The 17,167-nt window shown below is 35.8% G+C and overlaps 1 protein-coding gene across 3 annotated transcripts in view; it reads right to left on the bottom strand.

Moving 5' to 3' along the window:
* The window catches only part of LOC144452950 (uncharacterized), a 31,315-nt gene that overhangs the window by 4,894 nt on the left and 9,254 nt on the right, over positions 1–17,167 (bottom strand). For all 3 annotated transcript variants that reach the window (XM_078144184.1, XM_078144183.1, XM_078144182.1), the window contains exons 3-5: positions 9,637–10,433; positions 7,034–7,225; positions 5,807–5,957 (exon numbers count right to left, since the gene is read on the bottom strand). In XM_078144184.1, coding sequence (XP_078000310.1) covers positions 5,807–5,957; positions 7,034–7,225; positions 9,637–10,382 — 1,089 coding nt within the window. In that variant the 5' untranslated portion in view covers positions 10,383–10,433. The remainder of the gene's footprint in view (positions 1–5,806; positions 5,958–7,033; positions 7,226–9,636; positions 10,434–17,167) is intronic.

The raw sequence follows: 17,167 nt of genomic DNA on the forward strand, positions 1-17,167 counted from the left end.
TTTTTGGAAAGGGGAACATCTGGAGATTCCAAATATATAAGATATCTGTATGAAAATCAAGTCATAGTACCGAAAACGGCGGTTTTTTTGCGCGCGTCGCTCTAAATATAGGCTAAAAATGTAAAATGAATTTTGCTAAAAATCGGTATATTTCATCGAAATTAAATGTGTAATAACTGCACTAATATTCAATTGTTTTTTTAATGTTTCATATTTTTGGAAAGGGGAACATCTGGAGATTCCAAATATATAAGATATCTGTTATGAAAATCAAGGCATAGTACCAAAAACGGCGTTTTTTTGCGCGCGTCGCTCTAAATATAGGCTATAAACGTAAAATGAATTTTGCTAAAAATCGGTATATTTCATCGACCTTAAATGTGTAATAACTGCACTAATATTCAATAGTTTTTTTAATGTTCCACATTTCTGGAAAGGGGAACATCTGGAGATTCCAAATATATAATAATAATAATAATAAGTGGTTTATTTACCCAATCGTATAAAATGTTTACAAAATAATGGTAACAAAAATCAAAAACATTTTTACTACATGAAAAAGTCTAATACAATAAACGAAAAGTCAATACATCTGTAAGTTTACAATTTAATCAACTGTACTGCTCTACTAAATATTGTTTCAGAGATTTTCTAAAAATATGTTGGGAATTTTTCGATCTGATTTGAATTGGAATATCATTCCAAATTTTTGCACCTACGAATGAAATACAAATAGCAAACTGACCAGAATTTGTTCTCGCATGGTACGGGTAAAGATTTTGACGATGGCAGAGTCTCGTGTCATATTCATGTTTTTTGTCACTAAAATAATCGGACAAGATATGTGGTGAGTTCAAGTGAACCAGGTTGTAAATAAAAGAACCTATTAAGAGTTTGTGAAGCTTGTAAATATCTAGAATATTTAGCTGTATAAATAAAGGAGCCGAGTGTTCCATGTGAGATTTGAACAGCATCTTGCGAACAATCATTTTTTGGGCAGTTAGAATGCAATTCAGAGATGTTGGGTAAGTACTGCCCCAAACCTCTAGGCCATAAGAAATATGGGGAAGTATAAAGGCATTGTACAAAAGTATTAAAATACTTAGTGGTAAAATGTGTCTTAGTCTATACAGAATTCCACATTTCTTCCTTATGAGTATATTTATTCTGCTAATATGGTCAGACCAGGTGAGGTGTTTATCTAATGAAATTCCAACAAAAGAAACAACATCCACCTCTTTGATTTGATCTCCACGAATGACAATAGAACCAGTTACATCTATTTTTTGTTGTCGACCCCTGAAGATAATAAAATTTGTTTTATTTCTATTTATGGTTAATTTATTGCTATCACACCAGAGTTGAACATCATGTAAATGATTTGATACTGTAGTAAGATCAATGTGATATGGATTAGAAAAAGAATGGAAAAGATTTGAATCGTCTGCGAACAGTCGAAAATCAAAGAATGTTGAAGACTTTTGTAGATCATTTATATAGATAAGAAATAAAGTGGGACTCAGAACTGAGCCTTGAGGTACACCATGACAAATTGTGGATTTTACTGACGAATGGCCATTTGAGTAGACGAACTGAGAGCGGTCTGTGAGATAACTTTTTACCCATTCTTGACAAGGACCCCTAAACCCATAATGTTCAAGTTTGGATAACAAAATTGGATGATTGATTGTGTCGAAAGCTTTGCTGAAATCAATAAATACTCCTATAGTTGGACTTCCATTGTCGATTTCTCGCAAAATATGATTTACTATATTGATCAGGGTCAGGTTGGTACTATGTTTTTTTCTAAAGCCGTACTGATGCTTGTACAAAATATCGAATTTTTCAAGGTAGGAAGTAATTTGTTTATTTATAGCTTTTTCAAAAACCTTGCTAAACAAGGGCAGAATGGATATAGGTCTATAGTTTCCAACTGTTTCCCTATCTCCTTTTTTGAAAATAGGCGTAACTTTAGCAATTTTTAGGGCTGTGGGGAATACACCAGTTGAAAATGAAATATTTATAATGTGGGCCAATGGCTTTGATATGATATCAGCTGCGTCGATAAGGAGCCTTGGGGGTAGATTATCCCATCCGCTAGCTTTTTTGCAATCTAAATTGGCTAAAAGTCTGGTTACCTCAAAGACAGTAACTGGTTGAAAAAAAAAGGAGTGTGGTAAAGATAAATCAAGATAATCCCTATAATCACAAGATGCATGTGGAATATCTGTTATGAAAATCAAGTCATAGTACCAAAAACGGCGTTTTTTTTGCGCGCGTCGCTCTAAATATAGGCTATAAACGTAAAATGAATTTTGCTAAAAATCGGTATATTTCATCGACCTTAAATGTGTAATAACTGCACTAATATTCAATTGTTTTTTTAATGTTCCATATTTTTGGAAAGGGGAACATCTGGAGATTTCAAATATATAAGATATCTGTTATGAAAATCAAGTCATGGTACCAAACATGGCCTTTGGTAATATTCACAATATTCAATTGTTTTCTTAATATTTTATATTTGTGGAAAGGGGAACATCTGGAGATTCCAAATATATAAGATATCTGTATGAAAATCAAGTCATAGTACCAAAAACAGCGGGGTTTTTTGCGTACTCGTATTAATGTTCATGATGCAGATAATGAATATTAAGTCTGAGCTAGTCTATTGCATAAATATGATTTCTGGTGTTCGCTGTATTAATTCCCTATGTATACACTAAATGAAGTATGAAGTACTAACATTTACAGCCAGCAATGTACGCGTTCTTCAGTTATGTATTGCAATGCATTAGAGATTTGCCATGTGTAATAGGTGACGCATAGGTTTCGATAGCTCATGAATAGAACAGAGGGGATTCAAGTGATGACACTATCAGTACAACATTCTACACTAAATGAAGTATTAACAGTAGAAATAGCAATCTCAAATATATAGGACTTCTACATTTACAGCCAGCAATGTACGCGTTCTTCAGTTATGTATTGCAATGCATTAGAGATTTGCCATGTGTAATAGGTGGCGAGGCATGGGTTTCGATAGCTCATGAATAGAACAGAGGGGATTCAAGTGATGACACTATCACTACAACATTCTACACTAAATGAAGTATTAACAGTAGAAATATCAATCTCAAATATACAGGACTTCTACATTTACAGCCAGCAATGTACACGTTCTTCAGTTATGTATTGCAATGCATTACCATCCTGGAATGATTGATAAACTAAATTAGAAACACAGACTTGTTTGATAACTGATCTACTAAAGGGCTACGTACTATTGCCAGGACTTTTATAGTACAGACACAGTGCGTGCAAAGTTATGAGGAAAATTAGATTTTACATCTCCTCCATGTCATACGTAATCCTGTTTTTCCCAGACAGTACAACTATCACTTGGGACAAAGTCAGGATTAAATTGAATATCCTCATTGAATGACCGTATACTATGAGTAAAATTTTGTCAGCAAATCATAAGGTGGACAACATAGCCAGTAGTAAGTGAATTGAATTACTAGTATCTTGTTCTGAAACAGTTGTAGTACAGAAAACTTTTTGATGACATTTTTTTAATTTCTATTTTGAAATCAAGGACATTCATCACAATTCATAATATTCAAACCTGTTCAAAAACATTTTCATTAAAATTACCAGATTGCTCAATGAAGAGAAGGAAGTTTGAGTCAGTGCCATTATTAAACTTAACATTTATGAACAGAATTATGAACAAACAAGTGAATGCATGACATCAAGTGGCCATGCCAAGTCATTTTCTAATATACACTGCAACAAGTCATATTGAGAATGACATAGTCCCCGCTATGATTGGGTTTTAAGGAACTGGCAGTTTATGTTGACATTTTCTTGATATCACTACTCTGATCATGCAACAACACTCGTGAACCTAAATCAAACAGACTTAGATATGTTGTGTCTGCTCGCTGGACATGGAACATGCCTACTCATGTTGTGTCTCCTCGTTGGACATGGGACATGCCTACTCTTCAAGATGACGTGATGGAATAAACCATTCAACAATAAAGGATGGGCTGGGTACTGGGGGGGGGGGGGCCTGTTCAAGCATGTCTGAGTTATGGCTTTGGACATGGAAAATTTGCAAAAAAAATGGCTGCCAGGCAGCCATACTACGATCATATCACACTGTCCTAATAGCAACTTTGAATGAGATCTGTTCACGCATGTCTGAGTTATGGCTTTGGACATGGAAAATTCGCAAACCCTGTACCAAGTTTGAAAAAAATCGGTCCAGGCATCTCCAAGAAACGGCTCTGGATGAACAGACGGACGGACAGACGGACGGACGGATGCACACATGGACGGATGGACGGAACCAATCCATAAGTCCCCATCCCGGACTTCGTCCGGCGGGGACTAAAAAGTCTACATTTTAGCCAGAGACAGGGGTTAAAACGCCTCAGTGGTCAGGAGTGTTAAAATTGCCTACAAACTCTGGAGGCGGGAGGAGGCGGGGTATCTACTTCCCAATAAAGATGACAACAACCCATGGAAACAACCTTGTTCAAAATATGGGGTTAAAACGTGACAAAAGTCGTATGTGTATTCAAAGAGGTGGGTCATAAAACTTCAAAAATCAAGACTCAAAAGTCTACATGAGTTAAACAAGGGAACATACACACCAAATATCGAAGAATTCTGACTGTCACTTTCAGAGCAGATGATGAAAATATAAAAGTTTGACAGACACCTATGATTCACTCTACTCTCTATACTCTATACAACCTATACCTAAAGATATGCTTTCAGCTTTCGCTGACAGCGGAGCTAAAAATAGAGACCACCACCTGTACAATAAAATGTTAGATGATGACATTTATTCTTTATATTCTATGATGATTGGTACATTTTAAAAGACAGCCAGAATAGTCGCACCTAAACCAACTTTATTGCCATTGCGACAGAGCTACTTTCCAAACAAGCATCATACAGTAGTACTTCAAAATTTAACCCATGCATTTATGATAATCAGTACTTTTTTAGTTGCTGTCTTCTGCCTGTACTTTCACTGTCATATCTAGTGCATTGTTCGATGACAATGTCTGCTTTGGATATCCTCCTTGCTAGGGCCAATTGTGTCAAAATGTTTTGCAGAAAATCTGCAGAATAACACTTCTAGAATCATCTCAACAAAATTTCAGTTTCACTGACCAAGTACTTTTTGAAATATAAGTTTTTTGACGAAAATTCACATTTGTACACCTATTTTTGCATATCGCTGATGAGATCATTATATGCTTAATATTTCTTCATCTATACACCCCAAATGCATTCCCACTAAATTTCAGCCCAATCTGCTCAGTAGTTTTGAATCAAAGATTTCTGACCAAAAAGACACATTTTTAGCCCTAATTTGCACATTACAGATGGAATCATCATGTCATAAACAAATCTAAATATACTCACCGCTAAGAATGTTCCCACCAAATTTCATGCCAATCTGCCCAGTAGTTTTTGAGTTTAAGTTTTTTGACCAAAATTGACATTTTTTCACCCAAATCACATACCTGAGATGTGATCATTTTGCTTTGAACAATTTGCCAACTAGACACCAAAAGTAATGTCCCAACCAATCAGTCAGGCGGTTTTTGAGTTTAAGTCATCTACAACACACACACACACACACACACACACACACACAGATGGACAGACACCACACAAAGCCTATAGCACTACTGAACCTTCTCAGTTCAATTGTGCTAAAAATACAAATAGAGTTTGTCAAGATAAACACCACACTGATATGAAATATTAATTTACTCACACTTATGAATTCTGGTTCTCTCAACATGTTTAAAAAAGAAACACCATTCTGTCGACTCATAACAAATTTTCTATGGACTTTGGCAAGGAGAGGAATACTTTTTTGCCTCAGTACTTCTTTTGACTTCATCTGGATATTACCATAATACGGTCTACAACAACACAAGTTAAGGATGGAAAACCTTTTGGTTTCAAAATTGAAAAAATGCAAAAGACATAGCGAAGTTCAAATTTGGCTCAATTTGGTCATAGGATATTGTGACGCAAATATTACTTCTGATATGGGACGTTAAGCGTCATGATATTCACGTTAAACATCTTCAGAAAACACCTCTCTGATTGGACAAAACACGTCGATTCTGAACATAAACAAACTTAAATAAAATGGCAGCCAATCATCGGGGATATCGTGTTTGCCACAACACTGGAATTTCCAAAACAAGGAAATTTTGACAAAAATATCCATACCCAAATGATAATATTTATGATCATAAATTCATAGCAACACTGTACAGGTACATACATTTCGCAATGGTATCATGAGCACTCGTACAAACGTGTGTATTTGCCATCCATTGACAATGATTGTCGGAGCAGGTTGAGCAGGGTCAGCGAACTATGTGTACATGAATGTCACCTGATAACAGGTCAGGCGACACACGAAGTGCACTGCATAGCAAACCGTGTGCTTTTTATTTTTCATAACTTCCCTTTGAACTCCTGGGCATAGGCATATGATAAATCGGTTATTACCCAATATCACCTCTTCATTCGTCGTATCACCATTCATGCAGTTTCCATAATGTGACACATTAAGGAAACTGCACTCACAGCGATATGACGAATGAAGAGGTGATATTGGTAATAACCTCATAGTATGACCATAGTATATCACAACTTAGTGCCACATTTGAAGGATTTGGTCATACCATAGAATATCTAACCTTTATGCCAGATTTGAATGCAATCAACCATTCAATGTTGGAGAAGTGATGTTCCTGACTGATAGGAAAATATATGTATAGAACCCAGTGTGGTTAGGTAAGTAGATAAACTGAAGTTATGTCAGTTTTGCCAGATTCCCTTCTTTCTGTTACCAGGGTTCACAAACATCATCAAAAACACTGCACTGCTATACATTTTCACAAACACTTACTGCAAAGATTTTTAAGGAGAACTGAATCGTTTGGCAGGTTCATCATGGCATAATTATAATTCAAAAGGATACATGTTTTTAGCCGTTTTTCGTTTGATGACTATATTTGGGAAGTTCAGCTGTAGCACTGCACAGAACTGTCTCATATTAACACTGATGATGTCACTAAAGAAATGCCCCAAAGTTATGTTGAATGAATCAAAGGCATGTGTCTTTGCCACCATCCCTTCTGTGCTATACTCAAAGATCAACTGGACTGTCAAACTGCAATGGGAAAGACAATACACATGATAAATTAAAGGTATATTATTAGCCAATATTGTCATTTCAAGTTATTTAGCAACATATAATCAAAAGAGATGTCTGTAACTGACCTTTTGATACTCTGTTAATGGGGCGAAAGCTAGTCACAACTTTTGGAAACCCTTTGATTGAGTTTTGTTGAGACCATCCAGTTCTCATTTGTGTTTTTATGTGTGTAATATACTGTATACATACATGTGTGTAATATACCGTATACATATATGTGTGTAATATACTGTATACATATGTGTGTAATATACCGTATACATATATGTGTGTAATATACCATATACATATGTGTGTGTAATATACCATATACATATGTGTGTGTAATATACCATATACATATATGTGTGTGTAATATACCGTATACAAGTGTGTGTAATATACCGTATACATACATGTGTGTAATATACCGTATACATACATGTGTGTGTAATATACTGTATACATATGTGTGTGTAATATACCATATACATATGTGTATACCATATACATGACCCCTCCCCCATAAGAGATGTACATATTCAGTTTTCAAGCTTTCCCCATACCTTTCACTGCCAAGATGCTATTAAACTCCTTTTGGAATATATACCGTATACATACATGTGTGTAATATACCGTATACATATATATGTGTAATATACCGTATGCATATGTGTGTAATATACCGTATACATATATGTGTGTAATATACTGTATACATATATGTGTGTAATATACCATATACATACATGTGTGTAATATACCATATACATATATGTGAGTGTGTAATATACCGTATACATACATGTGTGTAATATACCATATATATAATTATATATATGTGTGTGTAATATACCATATACATATGTGTGTAATATACCGTATACATATATGTGTGTAATATACCATATACATATATGTGTGTAATATACTGTATACATACATGTGTGTAATATACCGTATACATATATGTGAGTGTGTAATATACCATATACATGTGTAATATACCATATACATATATGTGTGTAATATACCATATACATATATGTGTGTGTAATATACCGTATACATATGCGTGTAATATGCCATATACATATGTGTGTAATATACCGTATACATATGTTTGTAATATACCGTATACATATATGTGTGCAATATACCGTATACATGTGTGTAATATACCGTATACATATATGTGTGTAATATACCATATACATGACCCCCATAAGAGATGTACATATTCAGTTCTCAAGCTTTCCCCATACCTTTCACTGTCAAGATGCTATCAAACTCCTTTTGGAATATATTTACCCTGTGTAGTCAATAATTATAATTATGACAGTGCTAACCTGGTGTCATGTGAATATTATATATGGGGGGGGGGGGGGGGGGGGGGTTCAACATGTTTTAGAATTTAAGTGATAGGGGGTCAGCTTGTTTTTGGTTTTACAGATTGGGGGATGGGGGTCAGTGACTTTTTGCCGGCCGATTTAAGAATCCACCAGCCCCTCGCACCCCCCTCGCACCCCCCCCCCCCCCCCAGGCTAACAAAACTTACCGATCCCTAATTTGCATTTCTCAGATGGGATCATGTTATGAACAATTCTTAATCTAGACACCACTAATAACGTTCCACCCAAATTTCAGCCTAATTTGCTCAAAAGTTTTGGAATTGAAGGTTTTTGACCAAAAATCACACACCGTGGTAAGTTCATTTCAATTTGAACAATTTCCCAACTAGATACCAAAGGCAATATACCCACCAAATATTATGGCAATCGGTCCAGAAGTTTTTGATTTTAAGTTGTTTACATGCACACATCAACACATCAACACATACAGACAGACAGACTGACAGACAGACAGACAGACACTTTGCCATGCCTGTAGCACTACTGAACCTTAGTTCAGTTGTGCTAAATAGTGTCTCTTATATGCAGGAAATGGCTGGATTTTGAAATTGACCCTGAAGGTGAGTCAAGGTCAAAGGTCATGCTTTCAAAAGCGATCATTCACCCAATAATATAGGGATCGATAGACACTTGATGCAGTAAATCAGGATTGTTCACTACAAATATGGCCACCATTCAGTTAAAAGTTACATGAACACCAAAGGTTATGCATGTAGTATATATTTCTCTTCATCTCTTGTTCTGCATTACATTTAGACATCATTTTAAAAGAAACTAGCTACACATAAATACTAGACTGTATAGCAATTTGCATATGTCCCATATGACATGTCACCTTTGTACCATGTTTGAAAGAAATCAGATGTTGCATGTCTGAGAAATGATGAGTTATGGAAAGACAGGCGGATGGAGCCCATTGCAATAGTCTCAAGTCTAAAAATAGAGTAAAATGTGATTGACTGCCAACAAACCTACCAAGACAAACACCAATTTACTTCATTGGGGCTATCAGTTAATGCTTTCTGTCTAGACTGCATTACTGACATCTTCTCTTGTCTTCTTGCACATGGATCAACTACATCATCCACCAAGATAACTTTTGGCCTATGAGTGTCGAAAGAGATGACTTCTGGTCCTCGTATGACCACTGGAGTAACTGCTGGAGACCTAAAACCACTAACTGAACCATTCACTGGTTGTCTGGATTCCATAGCTATATTGTCTTCTAATATGATCTCTGGTCTCTGAGAGTGGATTGTTGTATCATCTTCTGAGATCACCTCTGAGGTTGTCAAATTAATAACTGTATCATTCACTGAAATACCATCTGGGTTTTTAGAGCAAGAGACTGCAACATTACAAACTGAGCCCTTCTCTGGGTTTTCAGACTGAACATCGACATTGTCATCAACTGATATACACTCTGGGTTTTTAGAGCCAATGTCTACATTGTCATCAACTGATATACACTCTAGGTTTTTAGAGCCAATGTCTACATCAGTGTCATCGACTGAGATACACTCTGGGTGTTTATGGCCAACGTCTGCATTATCACCAACTGAGACAGAACCAGCAACTACAACATCGCAAACTGAAATACTCTCTGGGTTACTTGAATTGGCTGCTACTTTTTCAGTTGAGATTACTTCTTGTCTTGGGTCAAAGGTTTCATCATCCACTATGATAAACACTGGTCTTGAAGCCTCAACTAGAGATGCCATCTTTGCCCAGCTACCACCTCGACCAAATGTTGTAGAATACTGTCAACTGATCTGTGAGTGAAAAAAAAAATGTAGTCAATACACAGCAAAGCCCTTTTCATTTGCATGATATCAATATTTTTAGATTATAATAATCAACAAGCCTTCAGTTGAAAACAAATAGGCTCCAACTTGAGTGTTGTATTGTGGAAGATGATTACCATTTTGGCAATTTTAACATGGAAATGGGATGCAAAGAAGTGCAGTGTTGGGTATAATCAATAATATTTGTCCGTCTTAAGTTTACAGCTAGAATGTAACCCTTTCTCTCTCTCCACCTTGAAAATGTTTGTCAAGGTCAAAGGTTACAGTCTCATTAGAAAGCTCATCATTGATAATGCGAGGTTAGACACTTGAATGGTGTCCATTGGTATCAAACTTTTGGAGATCACAAATATGGTCGCCATGTTGCTATACATGCAGGTCAAGGTTATGCATGCCTCATATGGTCAAACCCAAGTCATGATTAATATATTATCACTTCAAATGTTTGATTAAAAAAGGTATGAAGATAACCAAACTTTAGCTATTTCAAAGGTCAAGGTCTTAAAAGGAAGCTCATATTTGATATTACAGGTGTAGGCACTTGAATTGAGTCACTACATATTACACATACAAATGACGCATGTTGTGAAATTTAACAACAAATATGGCAGATATTCAGTCATATTTGATTGTCAGTCACACAAAAAAAAAGTGACATGCATGTCTCACATAGCATGACACCTTTGTGCAAGGTTTGGTTGAAATCAGTTGGTGCATCCCTGCCAGAGATATGAGGGAAAACATACAAACAGCAAATATGGCCGCCATTCAGCCATATTTGATTCAGCGGCAAAACCAAGTGACATGCATGTCTAAAATAGCATGTAACCTTTGTACCAGGTTTGGTTGAAATCGGTTGGTGCATGCCAGGGATATCAGGGCGAAGACACACATGCACAGATGGATGGATAGACAGATGGAACCAAATGTAATAGCCCCCCTCCAGGTGGTGCCTGTTGGGTGCTAATTATAGTGGCACAAGCTTAGTTCATAAGCTTTGTACTCAAGTGAAAATAATTAGTACATGAAACCTCAAACTATTCTAGCATAATGTAAATATAGAGACATGCCTTCTAAGCCACTAATATTGTCTTCTGACATCATTAGGAACAGTGGATTTTTAGGGATCTCATCAACAAAGTATAAACAAATTTGTTCATAAGTTACATCTTGTTACCAGGTTGGGTTCAGCCAATTTCAAGTGATGGTTAAGTATGCTTCAGGCAGTACTGTACTGTAAGTACCTATTGAATATGCAGCACAAATTATTATGACCGAAAACATATATACACTCTGCTTGAGCCCCTTTTAAGAAACTTCAACAAGCGACCTATCGGTCAGAATAGCTCCGCTGTTTTTTTTTTAATTTAATTTTTTATTTTGGTGACATGTAGAAGTGGTTCAGGTCTTCAGCTCTTCACTATGCAGTTTTGTTTTAGCGATGCAATAAAGTGGTTAGTGGTTTCATATGATGTCTCACTATAAAACACATTTTACACAGAAGTTGGTAATGTATTGTACTTTTATACCATAGTCACCATTTTATAACAAAAATCTACTGTTATGAAAAATTGCACAAAATCTCAGAAAAAAATGACTGGAAAATGCACACAAGAAAAAGAAAAAAAGAGGATTTTGAGGTTGGCTATAAATAATTTCAGTGTCTTACAGCTGTAACCCTGGAAAATTTTAATGATGAATGAAATAAACTAGGGATCTAAAATAATTTTGAGGCAATTTCAATTTTCTAACAAATTTACAAAGTCAACAACATTCAACTTGTACTAGTTGTGGTAGATATATATAGGGAAGAAATGTATTAATCGCCATCTTAGTTTCCGTACGGCGACAATCTCAAGTACCCGGAAGAGAGTCATTCTCAGCCATACGTTACAGTGGTAACACTCGTTCATGTTCGGTTACCTTTCACAAAGAAAACACAACGAAATGGTTGAAATGATCTTTTTTTTATTTCTTTTCATCACAACAACAAAATCTGCGTGATCAAAAGTGTTGTAAACTAAACCAGAAAGAATTATCGGACTGGCTAAACTTCCCGATGAACTGGAGTAAGGTCCTACTACTTCCAAGTAAGCCTCGATAGTACTATAGTACGTGAGAAAATCGTCTCAAACTAGCGATACAACTTTCAAAATATAACTTGACATGTCTTCATTTGTTAGAGTTGTACAATTCAAGACGGGTTTTCACTAGAAAACAACAATTCTGTGAATAATGACACTCTGAATGCAGCGATTTCTCGGACGATGTTACCACTGTAACGTATGGCTGACAACGACTTGCTTCCGGGTTAGTCCCTCGTGCATACGGGTGGATTGTCGGCGATTAATACACACATCGTCTGATATTTTAATTCACAGTGTTTCTTGTGATCGGCGCCTGTCAGCAGACTCTGCCATTTTTTTCATCATTCCATTGTATTTAAACCTTGTACTTGACATTTCGCAATATTTATAATTCTCAACAAAATACCTCAACATGCCTCACTTCGCTCGTACTCAAAGCAGCCCCGCGCGTAGTCCTGCTTGCATACGGAGGAATTCGGGACTCGATTCTGACAATTGTCCCTCCCCTCCGGTGTTTAGAGTCAAGTCAGTAATACAGACTCGTGCACCCGAGGACTACTCCGCGCGGTATGATCACTGACACTGATGACATGATGAGAGAGAACCTTTTCGGATTTACATGTAAAACGGGGAAAGATACGCAAAACATAATGCAAAGTCTGAAGCCAAATTAAAGTTGTAATTATTTTAATTATTTTTACTTGCCAAATATTTGCATTTTGGAAAGGCAAGACACGTTCATGTCGTTTAACTTTACATGTGAACTGTCGGCCATAACTTCAACCGCATGCCTGGCATGCCCTTCCTTACGCAAGTTGTCTGAATTCTGGTTCACTGTCATTCCAAATTGCACGACAATATAGAATTAACCACAAGTTACATGTTATCTGAAAACATCACACTTTTATAGTGGGTCTGAAGTGTGATTTTACTGAGTACCAAGAACGTCCTGTGTTGATACTCAAGATACTTGCTGTGGAAAATCGCTCGGTCGAATGAGGTCACCTTCAGCTTCTGGTCGAATCAGGATAGAGTATGCAAATGAGGATGTTGCGGACTGGCTGATTATGTAGAAGGGTGCAGAATTGGATTTGAAGTTTACAACCCTGTTTCGAACAAACGCTTGTCATTTGGGCGCCCAATGCGTAGAATTATGACTTTAGCACATATTACATTGCTTGTTTGACGTCAATAGTGTCTTTTGAAAAGTGGCAGTTTACTTAAAGTCTCGTCGACTGATTTCCAATATGGCGTCGGTCATTATGCTCATTAACATATTCATTTTTTTTTCAAATTACAAAAAAAAAATCATAAAAAATAAAAATGAGGATGTGCTGACTTGAAATTAACAAATATGAGTAAGCTACCCCCTGCGCATCAACACGCCAGATATCAAAGCAATCTAATAAGAGGTTTTCAAGGAGTTGATGAAAATGACATTTTATGAAAAAAAATCATAAAAAATTGAAAATGGCACAGATCAACTTGGCATGAACAAATCTGAATAGCCTCCCCCCAGGGAACATGCACACCAAATACCTAAGAATACTGACTGTCACTTCCGGAGAAAATAATGAAAATATAAAAGTTTGACGGACACCTATGATTCACTCTACTCTCTATACCTCAATACCCACCTATACCTAAAGCTACGCTTTCAGCTTTCGCTGACAGCGGAGCTAAAAAGGGGAGGGAGGTAAAAAAATGCAGTACATGTTATATACCTTTTCTATGGGTGTTCACCCCTGTCTAAAATTTGTCGAAATACCCCTCTGAATAATACTATAGACCTATAAATTAGTGCATGTGTAGTGTGTGATACTGGTATCAGCAAGCTTTGAGTAGAAAGTATCTATTCATACAAATGTCCACTCTATCGTTTATGTAGAGCCACGCCCAAATTCAAATAGGAAGTAGGAATTTGGTGCTTATTTCTATTTTGTATTACCTTCCAATAGAATGTCTTCAGCATTACCGTTTTCTAGAATTTTCAAATTAACATTGGAGGTGTAATTGCATTGGGCCAGAACTTAAAGTCACCCATTAGTTTAGTGATTTGTAGTGACAGTAGAAAATTAGATAACTTAAAAAAAGAGAAATAACACAAAAAACATAGATCATTAATTGCAGGATGGAAATCAATTTTGGCAATTACCCTTATTTCTAATTCATTCATTGAAGTGTACATTAGAAAATAACTTGGCTACTTGATGTCACACATTTAGGTTTCTTGAAACGTGCAAACTGGTCAGTGAGTATACATGCATTGACAGTTATTGACATGGGTTTGCAAATTATATTAACACATTTAACTCCATTTCTTGTATCGTTCTTTATAATAGCTAAATTAATCCATGACAATAATAAACTCAATCAGAGAGATGTCCTGGAATTTTTGGTTACTAAACTATGAATATTTGTATGTCCATGAACAGATAATGATACTTCTCATAGGGTTCCTGTCTATAAATACATGTAAAGCAATGGATTCGGTTAGCAAATTACCAGATACAATTAAATTACTGAAAATGTGAAATGTAAAATTAATTATGCAGGATGTGGAGTGTCATTTGCAAGAGCAAAAAGAATGTTTCTTGTCAACAGATAGGAGGGGAGGGTCTCAGTGTCGAAGGGGGGGGGGGTTGTTTTGTGGATGAACTGGAGGGGGTCACTATTATTAAGAACAACAGAAATTAAAAGTCACCGGTCCACCTCCAGTCATAAAAACTGATAGTTCTCTTCCTGCTGGTGATGTTAATTGAGGTCATTGTAGCACTTCCTTCTTTTTTTTTTATCAAAAACACATTTTTTTGCCAAAATCACACACAATCACCAAATATGGGGTCTCCAAAAATATGCGGTACTACGTTTTTTTAATTAAGGAGGCTCACTAATAATTATTAAATTACACTACAGGTTCTCCCAAATTTGTACAGGTGTAATCAAAGACTTGAAAAATCAAAATACATGTATGACAAAAATATTCAGTGTCAAGAGTCCAGTGTTCTCCCTGAACAAGGTAACAGGGGCACAGCGCCCTCTCGGAAATTCATTGGCGCCCCCTAACAAGTTTTGACGGGAAAAAATGAATCGAATATTTTTTCAACAAACGAGGCAAAATGATTTACTTCTCTCACGGTTTCACTATTTCGCCATTTTGTAAAGTCAAATATTTCGGTAAAGATGCTACTTATATATATATATATATATATATATATATATATATATATATATATATATATATATATATATATATATATATATATATATATATATATATATATATATATATATATATATATTATGTCAAACTTAGTGCAAATCACATTCATGCATACTTTTTTCAAATGTCTGTGTGTGTGTGTGTGAACAACTTGGAGTATATAAGAGTAATTCAGGGTGTATCAAATTAATCTTGAGTAGTGTTTTTATGCTTCACTAAATAGGTACATACAATCGTACACACTTCCATTTTAATACATAAATGAAAGTGTAGACATTCAATATTAAAGGCGATATCAAGTGCTATCTCATGCAATGCTAAATTTTCTAACATATTATTTTTTTTCAATGACAAAATATTTCGCGCCACCCCCCCTTTCAAACCATGAGAATTTTCATGGCCCCCCTTCAAGCCTCCCATTTTTTTCATGCCCCCCCCCCCTCCTCCGTAAATTGTGTCCGGTCCCTAAATACAAAACATGTGACATTTAATGTGATCTCATTCGAAGTAGGCCCACGCTTCCAAGTGGAGGGCTTATAAATACACTGTACATAACCCCCTAAAAGTTTAGTAAGGGGGGGGGGGGGCATTAATATTCTTACAAACATGAAGGAGGTCCCTTGAATACGGCTAAAAGAACACTGTTAATACATCTAAAATAATAACTCGTGGCTACTTATAAAACTAATGCTACACTATGATATCACCATTTGTTATTTTTTTTATGTTTTTATTTATTATGCTTCATCACTGGGTATACACAAAAAAATGACAAGTACAATGCATAATAAAATTGAAACAGATCAATGAGGCTGCAATTATTTTGTTAGGATAACCAGGTATCAGGTACCAGACGAGTATTCCACAACATTCTTACTGGATTGAAATTAAAATTAAAATGTGAAATAAAACTAAAAAGATTACAAATTTATTTAGAAAACATGCATAAATACTTGCTAAGATCATAATGATAAATTCTTACAGTTTCAACAATGACGGAATGATAAATCATTGTCTGTCAATTTGAAATACACAAGCCTATTGAAACAGGAGTGAGTGAAAGACTGTGTGAAAAAAAACCGTAGGTGTCAAAGTTAGATGATAACTCAAAGACCTGGTATTGTGATAGCCTAGTTGAGATGTATTGAAATGAACGAACATTTTCTAAGACTGTCCCCAGCCTTGAGATACTTATAATACGATATAAGACTAGCACAATAACATAATTTGGGACAGTCCCCAGCCAGGAGCTACTTACAATACGATATTAGACTAGTACAAAACCATGTTCTGAACATGCTGAAGAGAACTATATCATGGCTAGGCATGTCTTACAGTGTGAGTTTTTTGACGTGGGAGAGTGACGTGTTGAGTGTCCATTTGAACCTGTG

This window comes from Glandiceps talaboti, chromosome 23, assembly GCF_964340395.1.
Source record: "Glandiceps talaboti chromosome 23, keGlaTala1.1, whole genome shotgun sequence".
Taxonomy (NCBI): Eukaryota; Metazoa; Hemichordata; class Enteropneusta; family Spengelidae; genus Glandiceps; species Glandiceps talaboti.